This window comes from Halyomorpha halys, unplaced genomic scaffold (genome assembly GCF_000696795.3).
Source record: "Halyomorpha halys isolate HHAL.00 unplaced genomic scaffold, Hhal_1.1 Scaffold165.1, whole genome shotgun sequence".
NCBI lineage: Eukaryota > Metazoa > Arthropoda > Insecta > Hemiptera > Pentatomidae > Halyomorpha > Halyomorpha halys.
In genome coordinates this window covers 124,621-134,736 of record NW_027111427.1, presented here as the reverse complement: position 1 = coordinate 134,736, position 10,116 = coordinate 124,621, and the positions used below count along the sequence as shown (strand labels likewise).

At 28.2% G+C, this 10,116-nt stretch overlaps 1 protein-coding gene across 2 annotated transcripts in view; it reads right to left on the bottom strand.

Moving 5' to 3' along the window:
* The window catches only part of LOC106678881 (serine/threonine-protein kinase Tor), a 59,925-nt gene that overhangs the window by 33,523 nt on the left and 16,286 nt on the right, over nucleotides 1-10,116 (bottom strand). For both annotated transcript variants that reach the window (XM_067049416.1, XM_014417700.3), the window contains exons 10-21: nucleotides 9,736-9,942; nucleotides 8,455-8,660; nucleotides 7,512-7,718; nucleotides 6,606-6,826; nucleotides 5,109-5,254; nucleotides 4,894-5,030; nucleotides 3,400-3,597; nucleotides 3,126-3,293; nucleotides 2,855-3,046; nucleotides 2,320-2,496; nucleotides 1,267-1,368; nucleotides 957-1,087 (exon numbers count right to left, since the gene is read on the bottom strand). In XM_067049416.1, coding sequence (XP_066905517.1) covers nucleotides 957-1,087; nucleotides 1,267-1,368; nucleotides 2,320-2,496; nucleotides 2,855-3,046; nucleotides 3,126-3,293; nucleotides 3,400-3,597; nucleotides 4,894-5,030; nucleotides 5,109-5,254; nucleotides 6,606-6,826; nucleotides 7,512-7,718; nucleotides 8,455-8,660; nucleotides 9,736-9,942 — 2,092 coding nt within the window. The remainder of the gene's footprint in view (nucleotides 1-956; nucleotides 1,088-1,266; nucleotides 1,369-2,319; nucleotides 2,497-2,854; nucleotides 3,047-3,125; nucleotides 3,294-3,399; nucleotides 3,598-4,893; nucleotides 5,031-5,108; nucleotides 5,255-6,605; nucleotides 6,827-7,511; nucleotides 7,719-8,454; nucleotides 8,661-9,735; nucleotides 9,943-10,116) is intronic.

Genomic DNA, 10,116 nt, shown 5'->3' with positions numbered 1-10,116 from the left:
AATTTTAACTTATGATCAAATGGATTTTAAAAATTTTATTTTTATGATAAAACTCATCTTCTGGAACATCATAACCACTCATTTGGAAGGTAATGAAATTATCTACAAACATAACTAAAATTATCTAAATGGGACAAGAATCAGCGAAGATTCGTACTTTGGATAAATATGTATTGTGTAAATATTCTGTACAGGTTTCCAAGGGTTATCTTTTTTTAACATATAAAAGAACAGATACTGCTCACTTACTGAATATTGATCACTGTATCTCAAAAACAACAAAAAAGGAATTTTTATCCTCTATAAAACTAAACAAACATGAAAATAGACCCAGTATTATCTTCATCTTTTTTTCAATTCTTATTTTCATTATTAAGCAATTCTATGATAGATACTAACCATATTGGTATTAATGATAAGTACAAACCATATATTTTTTATATATATGTATATATAGTTGACCATAAAAATTTTAATATAAGATGGTCAGCGTTGCGGTAAAAAAAAAGAACAAATATTTAAAATCTATTTTAATGTCCGACGTTTCGCCCACTTTGAAGGGATACAAAAAAAATTCATATATTTTTTAATTCATCATTTCAAATAAACATATCAGGGTCTTTGATATTAAGTAATTATACATAATAGAACACATCACAAATATATTTGTCAGGCATCCACTGGTTTTTCATTAAGTTTTATTGGCCTATACTTTTTTTTTTCAGTAATCTCTTATTATTTGGAAATTTTACAGTATAAATTATTTGTATCAGACTTTAACTATCATTAACATATAATTTCTTTCTTGTAATATGAATTAATAGAAATCAATGAATTAAAGAGACATTTCATTTAATAAGGAGAGAATTTCCTCAATCAAATTAGGCAGAAATATGTGGTTTGGTGAAATATTGACAAAGGAAACAAAATAATAAATGTACCATCAACATAGTAACCTTAATGCTGGAGAGGATGATGTTTTCAAAAACTCGATGCCAAGGCCTTTAAGCCATTCCAACCAGTCATCTTTGGAAACTCTACGACTTGCTGTCCAGGCCATTTGTAATTCCGGAACAGATGTTTGCATCTATCAAGTATAAATTATTAAGTCAATTATAGATAGTAAAAGTAGCTGTAACATGGAGTTTCACCCATGTTATGGTTTATAATTCAAATTTAACATGGGTGAAACTTCAAGACATAACTACTTTTATTATATATTAATTGACTTTTAAAATTAATTGACTTGTGTATAATAAAGCTTACTTTTTTTATCGTAGTACTGTCGGACGTAAGGGCGATATCTCTTGTTTTGTTTCTTAACATACGATGTCGAACAGTATCATCATCAGGTAATATGCTGATTCCCTGCAATTAAGAAAATTAAATATTGATAAAAAAACGAATTTAAAGATTTTTAACACCCAACAGTATCAATAGATGAAACAAACATTTAATAAAAAATATTTCAATGAAGTTATAAAGTATATACCAAACCCAAGGAATGTAAATTTAGAAATATAATCGAACTTAGAGTTCAAATGCCCAAGGGAACCTCATACGATGGCAGAGCTGCAAGAGTTGGCCATAATAAATTATTTTACCATTCCATATTAAGATAAAGGTACCAGTATCAGATATTATAGTGAAATTTTACTAGCTTTTTTTTTAAAATGTTGGCAGCCGACTTTCCAAATGATTGAATTGGTTAGTGGTTGATTTTGGAAATCGAACTTTTCAACAACATAATAAGAGCAAAATTCATGATTTATATTTTTAGTGAATTTTTCTTGAAAATGAGTTTTTGTACCAGTAAGCGACATGCCTTAAACTACTTGGCACCAGTAAGGAAAATATATTTGAGCCATTATCAGACACTCAAGAAAAAACACCAATATTAGTTAAAAGAAGATTAATTAGTCATGGATTCATTACAGAAGACAAAATGAAATGTTTTAGAACCAAATGCTCCTGATCGTATCCTTTTTAATTTGTTTATAAACTAATATACATTAAATACAGCGTTAGACATTGGAATGAGATGAAATGATGTCAAAATAATGGCCGCTATCTATAGATGAATTTGTCAATTTTCTGCAGATAGAAACCCTTTAGCCATGATGTACTCTCCGCCTCCTCTTCTTACACTGTTTTTAACTACACACCATATTGCAAACCCACTCTTTTATTATTTTTGGTTTAAAGGCATATGCTCTACCATCAAACTTTTTTATTTTACTATAAAAATATTAATAATTAATATCACAAGACTGATTCTTCTACCATAATAAAGCAATTCATTAAAATATTGTTACTTACTGATATAATATTTGTCACCAGGACTTCATATCTGTGGCAGGTAATTCGATGTTTCGTAACGACTTTATTGACAAGAGGGATAAAAATTTCATACTTCCTACCGAGCTGTAAAACTACGGAACACAAAGTATCCATGGCTATTGATCTTAATTCAGGAGTTTGATCTATACATCTCACCTAAGGACAGTAAATTTCAATGATTTAAAAAAAGAATTTCATGAAGACTTTTTCCAAAGTAAAAAAAAAATCTAGCAATTTTATTATTAAACAATATATACTTATAATTTTAATCATTTAAAAAAATGAGTAATTAATATTAATTAGGATCAATTTTTTTAAATGGACAACTCCTAGGTTTTAGTAGGTTATCAAAGAATAGGTAGTAGGAATAGAGAGAGGTCCATCCATATTGGGTAATTTTAAAATTACCTTATAGAAATTTATAAAAACTTATAATTTTTTTTATAAAAATAAACCTTACAGAAAATTAAAATGAAATCAATAGAAAAAAAAAATTAAATAAATTCATTTTTACCAATGAATGAATAATTCTTGAAGCATATTCAGTAAAATCGAGTGAATCAGACAATTGATCGATTGTTTCCAAAGCCTCTTTGCTGATGGGAAGGGGGTAATCACAGCCGTTAAACAGCTTCACTATAGGTGGTAAAACCAGGTGCATATATTCATCCAAGTTATTTCCAAACTTTTGTAATGCACTCAATAGCTAGAAACAATGAATAAATGAAAATTATAAAATTCAAGTTACAATACAAGTAAAAGTAAGTAATGATAAATATCAGTACTTTAAGTGTTACAACACGTTCTTTTGAAGTGTCGTGACAAAGAACCCTGAGGATCTGAGGTAATATCAGTGGTAGATATACTTTGAATTCAGCTCCTAAAGCGACGGCTATGCTTTCGACTAGAAGGATGAGAGTGCCTTGAAGGGGAGTGTTAGGGGTCCAAAATTCCTGATTGTATAAAAAATATATTTAATACATAGGTCTATTTATGAAAAATAAATATGATAATATAATAAAATAATGAAGTAATACTTTAAAAATATATAATACCAACCGTGACCAATTTAAATATATCATCAAGATAGTTCCTTATATGCTGTTTCACTATAGCAATTAGTTTTCCCATCTGCTGAAAAAGGAAATCTCGAAAACTTGTCTCTGCGATTTTGATAACATTAATAAGACCAGGAATAACCTGAGAAATGTACGGGACGCATTTGATTCCTAATGCAGTGAAAATGAATGTCAGAGCCTGAAAGAAAAAAAAATTATCTACTCTACCAGTTGATAACAATACATACCATCACAAAATTATTAGCACAGTCAACTTTTTATCAGAAAATGATTGATCTAATCAAACCTCAACTTTAAAAATTATAATAGTATGTATATTGTAATGTTATTTATATTATGGCTACTATTGAAACATTATGGGAACAGATAAGTCTTTTTATTTTTTTTATTGTTTCTTTATTTTTAAAAATAATTTTTAATTGATTTGTAAATCTTCAAAAATTTAATCCATCAGGTAAACATAAAATAACACGTTTTACAAGTTCTTATTGTATTCTATACTGCACTGTTCCAGTCTCTTAACAAAAATCATTCTAATATTCAAATATTTAAATACCCGGATACCCAGCAATGCTTCGCTATTTCTACATTAGAAGATGAATACATATTTAAGGAACGCAATAATAAGTTTGATATCAATTATTGTAATTAGTTAAAATTAAACATTTATGCTTTCTTTAATATTATGATTTGGTAACATAAATTGAACAAATATAGGCGATAAAGAACGAAACAGAAATTTTTATTATGGTTTAAAAGCTATATCGATAATTTTTTTTGTTTTATAACAAAACTCAAAGCTCTTCAACTATTAGGTACTGAGTTGAATTTTCTCTATCCAACCTCCCACAGGCAATACCTCATTAGTGTTTTCCTAGTCCAAGTTTTAAACATAAAAAAAAATAAGGATATAAATACAGCCAAATGTAGGAAAATTTATAATAAAATTAGTAACGAAATAGAAATTTTAATTATATTTTAAAAGCTGTATCGATAATTTTTTTTTTTTACAACATGACTCATTAAAAGTTTGTATTTTACTTTTTATTTATTTTTATTTTATACCAGATGGGCATGGTGGGCCTTACATGGTTGATATAACTGTTATATTATATATATATTTTTTAACAGTTGATTATGGGGGGGATAGTCTTGTACAAAAGACACCCCTAACTATATACAATGTTCTTATTAAAAGAAAAAAAAAATAAATAAATAGATAAGAATAATGCTTCTTAATAAAAGAGGAAAGTAAAATTAATAACAAAAAATAATGATATTGATACAATTAAATAAAACAAACAATTGCCCTCTAATAGTAAAAAGAAACAAGTTAATTTGAAAAAGGGACGAGAGCAGAAAAGAGAGAAAAAAAAATTATTTTTCTGGTTTATGTTATAATATAGATAACTAAGAAAGACAACAGTTCATATACTTCCTAATGTGAATTATAAAAAATATCACTATTCATTACCTGTACGACCATAAAATGATGCCTAACTAAAGCTGGGTCCCTCATAATTCTCATTAGAGTGGAGATAGCTATGGCCGGATAATATTCATCTAGCGTAGACGAGCTCATATTCACAAGCATTTCACTAGTCGTCCACTCTGTTTGACATAGTTTTCAATAATATAAATATTGAAATTTGATTAGTATAAATGGACAACAAAATAATTCAAACTTACCTTGGGCTAATTCAGAATCATTTTTACCATCAGACATAGACAAGAGAGCCGTCGAGTTTGGCTGGGTATCTATTTTTCCAAGATACATTTTATGCTTAAATGTATCTAATGCCCCCAGTAGTCCAAGAACTCGAATAGTTTCACGCCTTAAAAAATTGAATTGGAGTTATAAGATATAAAAACAAGAAGCATTAAAGTCAGCTAATACAAATGATAGTAAAAAAAAATCTGATGCGTGCATAACACAAATTTTGATCACCTCCTTACTTTGAGATGAGATTAATCCTTGTACATTTCAAAACAGCAAATTCTTTATTATTTAGGATGGATTAATATATATTTTATAAACAAGTAGGTGAATGTAAAATCTGGCTATTGTCATAAAAACCAGAGAAACATGAATTTTATCTTTTATTCAATCATCAAATTCTTTCATATTTTATATTTATCCATTGTTTATTTATTATTGCTAACAAAGAGAGATAGTTAAAAATGATAAAATAAACAAAACTTAAGGTATTTTAGAGGAAAAGCTATTTTGAAAATTTAGCATTGAACCCCCTCAGATTATTTCAATGAGGATAAGACCTAACTGATATTAAAGACGATATAATGGTACATTCACATCACGAGTTTAATGTAAATCACAAGAGCCTTTTTGAAAAAATGGTAAAAAAAAGTGTGAAATCGATGACATGAAAAAGCACTCCAATTTTAATAAAAAAGTTGCTGCCATATTCCAGGCATATACTTACTTTGAATTATTAATTTCACTTTTGTACAACTTTTTGTTTTAGAGCTCGACAAGGGGCCACCAAACATTTTTGATCAATGACTACTGAAAATTAAGTATTATGTTATCTGTCAATAAATTTGTGATTAAATAGCATTAATGTTCATCACTCCTCATTAACTCCTTCATTGTGATTGAATAGCATCAATATTCATCGTGCCCCTAATCGACTCCCTTATTTGGATTGACCTCTAATTATATTATATTAAACTATAGGCGTTTAAAGAACACTATACAAAATTAACATTCTGTAATAAGTACATCAAGCTCCTATCACTCAACTAATAAGGGTACTGGACAGACCTCAGGTGATCAAAATCGACTGAGTAAAATAAATATATGAGTTCATTGGGGGAGTTCTAACTTCAAATTACAACGTTGACAAACAAGATGTTATTGCTACAACTTCAAATTAGGGAGGAAGAAAAAAACACACTTTTTTAATATTTATTGAGAGCTTTTCAACTGACGAAGAAAATATTTCCAATTATTAAGAGTTAACTGTAATATCTGTTCCTTTCTATTAATGAATAGTCTTTTATCATCCTAATTCTTATACTATGTGAAAATAGATACTAATATAAAATACAAACTAAAAATACATTGTGCATTAAAAATAAAACTTCAAAGAACATCAAACCACACTATTAAATAAATAACAATTAGGGATAAATAACAACATTCAAATGAATATAATGATATACCTAATGGCTGGTTGTTTTTCAGTCTTTAAGTAATTGATTAAGGTGTCAAGGAGCGTTGGATACTTGCGATAAGGTTCAACAACATAACCTGTAGCACCAACTAGCTGCCCAAGTGTCCATAAAGCAACACCTCTTTTATCAGGAGCGCTCACATCTCCCATTAATTCAAGTAAAGTAGATGCGAGGCCATCTTTCCAACGTGACATTGCACTTCCATTAACCTTTGATAAATACAAAAAATTTTAATAACTAGATATTAAGTGAATCAAACAAATAATGAAAGGTTCCATCGATATAACTACGTTATATTTAATAGGTCAGAAAACAAATGTACTACCAATAAGGAGGCATTAGAGCACTAGATCTACCAGGTACATTATTATCCATTGTTGCCAGGCTTGTAAACATGAAATTAGAATTTGCCCATAGATGGTGCTAGCCATCAATGTAATTGCTGTCAGACCCCATCATTTTCTTGTTAAAACAGTTAACATAACAGTCAAAATAAAATTTAGTCGTTTCCTAACTAACTCAAAATTATGAAAAAACATTAATGTTTTTGAAGTAGGTGATTTATATCCTTCTGATAGTACACACCATATACACATCTGACATTACAGCAAACCATATTTATTGACTTTTCCATGCTTATAAAATATCAATCTATATATACAAAACAAACCCGCTAAACAGGTGGTAAAAAGAAAAAATAAGTTAATTTTTCCACAGAGTGGACTGCTTTAACCACCACCATCAGAACTAATTATTCAAAATAGAAGATTATTGGCATACAAAAATAAATTTCTCTTTACTATAGCATTCCTAGTTTTAGCTGTGTAAATTATGTATATATATTAACATATAATTTTTAAAGTGTGGACTCCTAAAGTAAAGAAGTCATACTACCTCAGCAAGATCTCCAATCACAGTAAGAATATTTGTGATGACAGCAGGATTTGAATCTTGCTCCTTCAATTTTGGTATAAGTACTCGCAAAATAGGTTGAATGTAGGGCTGAATCAGTCTAGGAGCATTTATAACCAAATGATCAAGCATTCTGGCTCCCTGTTCCTTATTTCGACTCATTCCGCTATGCTCCAATTCAGTGATTAGCTGCAAAAGAAAAAAATATAATAATATAAGCATAACTCATTTTCTAATGTCAATTTCTTTTTGTGACTCCCAAAATTAAATTTTAATTAAAAATAAACCCAATCAATGCCTAAAAAACATTAACATTTGTCATAAAAAAAAAATCTTAAAGCTAGTCATCTTCACAGCATTGAACAGGCATTTTACTTTGTTTAATTTGTTTGACATTTCGCTTTATTTTATTTGTCAGACAGACTTTTCGCCTTAAAAGGAGCTTCAATTTTATTTGTAAATGCCAAAAAAAAAAAAAAGAATATTAATAATCCACTTTTTATTGGTCATACTCATTGACTCATGTACAATCATTTAATATAGATTTATTAAAAATGTATCAAAGATAAAACAGATTCATATTAATTAGAAATATTTTATAATTAAAAATTCAGTTTTAAAAAAATTGTTGGCTCTTAGAACATATTTGGCCAACAAAATTGTGATTCTTAGACTATGTGTAAGTTTAAGTAAAGATAAGCCTACATAGTAGTTAATAGCCTGCTATAATAAAACCAAATTTTAAGTTATATAAATAGGTTCATTAAAGAATCGATTGATGATTATGTTTAAAAATGATTCCCATAAATGTTCACTTTAAACTATTACAAGGGGTCTATAAAATTGTAATATTTTTAGAATGCAGCAATAACTTACCACAAGCTAATTGTTAAAACTAAAACATAAAAATTTAACAAAATTTAACCTGTATTAAAGTTTTTCTAAGAGAGGGCATTGCATATGCAGGATTGATAGAACTAAGCCTCCCGATCGTACAAACTGCTAATTCTCTGATGGCAAAAATTTCATCATTCATTGCTATAAATAGTGATGATAAATTTTCAGCTTGACCAAGATGCTCATCGAATGTTTTATCCAATGATGCCAGTACCCAGTACCTCACTTCAGCATCTAGAAAAATAATTTAAGAAGATAAATACAAAAAATCTTTTCAAGTAAGTAATGTCGTTTTTGTCTTGTTTTTAAATAAGTAATGTAATATTAAGTATAAGTAGTAATATTAAGAAAGTAATGTCGTTTTTGTCTTTGATTTTGTTTTTTCACTCCAATGTCGTTTTTGTCTTTGATTTTGTTCTTTCACTCTAATGTTGAAATCCCAGTTTGGGTATACCATCTGTTATTAGCTTATATAATAATTTTATAGACTATTATTATTTTTTAATTTATAAATTATTAGCTTATATAAATGATTTTTACTTCACCATTTAGGTATATTATTTTATAATTAGCTTACATAATAATCTAATAGTTTATAGATTTTTATTATTATTCAATTAATATTACAATTATTGTTAAATTATTTACTTTACAGGCCAACTCTATTTGTACGGGGGTTGCCCCATAAACAAATAAATAAATTATTATTATTATTAATAAATACAAAAAATCTTACAATAAATGGTACATGGTAATTAACTTGTATCCCTCTCTCAACAATAATCCAATTGAAGTCAACATATTGTGGATTGGAGCAATAACAACCAACGCCAAATTCAAAAAGAGGTTTCTACTTTTTTATATAATAATCTTGTTAAAGATTTAATTTTTACATGAAAAAGTAACTATTGTTTTTTGTAGTGAAAATTCTTTGGGCAAGGTAGAATGAATTGGCTTGGATCAGATCAAAAAGTGAAACAATTAACCCTTTACACACGATCAATCAGCAATCTTCTAATTAAATCTTTGCTATGCCTGGATAATTCCCTCCTCCCTGATGTCCCTCCCATACATGGATGGAATTATAAGTAAAATCATTCTCTTGATGTATTTTATTAAAATAAGTTAAAAATTGGATATATTATGAAGAAACATCTCAAAGACATATTATTCAGAGAGTAGCGGCAAAATTTCTAACAGTGTGTACAAGCTACAGTGCTAATTAATCATTTTTACAAGAATATTAGTTTCTTTATCTAAATATGCACAGATTGTTCTGCAAGTATACAGTAAAGTGAAAAATAATTACCTGAATCAGTTATAGCAACAATAAGAAGTTTGGAAAGAACTTCTGAAACCAAATCTGTTACTGTAGGAGAAGTCATGCTATTCGAACCTTCAATTGCTAATTTCAGTAATTTTATACATGTACAGACAGCTTCGAGTCTAACCTCTTGCTGATCATGGTATAGCAGATCTGTCGAACAACGCTTGACAAACTGAAGAAGTGATCTACCTATTGATATGATAAAAATAAAAAATAATTAAGCAGAAAATTAATTAAATTATTAATAATCAAACTATGGATGCTTTTCATCAACTACTTGCTACATTAACGGCTTGCTAAGAGAAAATGTAATCGCACCTAGTACAGTGTCCTGAATGTTTAATATTGTAAATGCTTTTACAT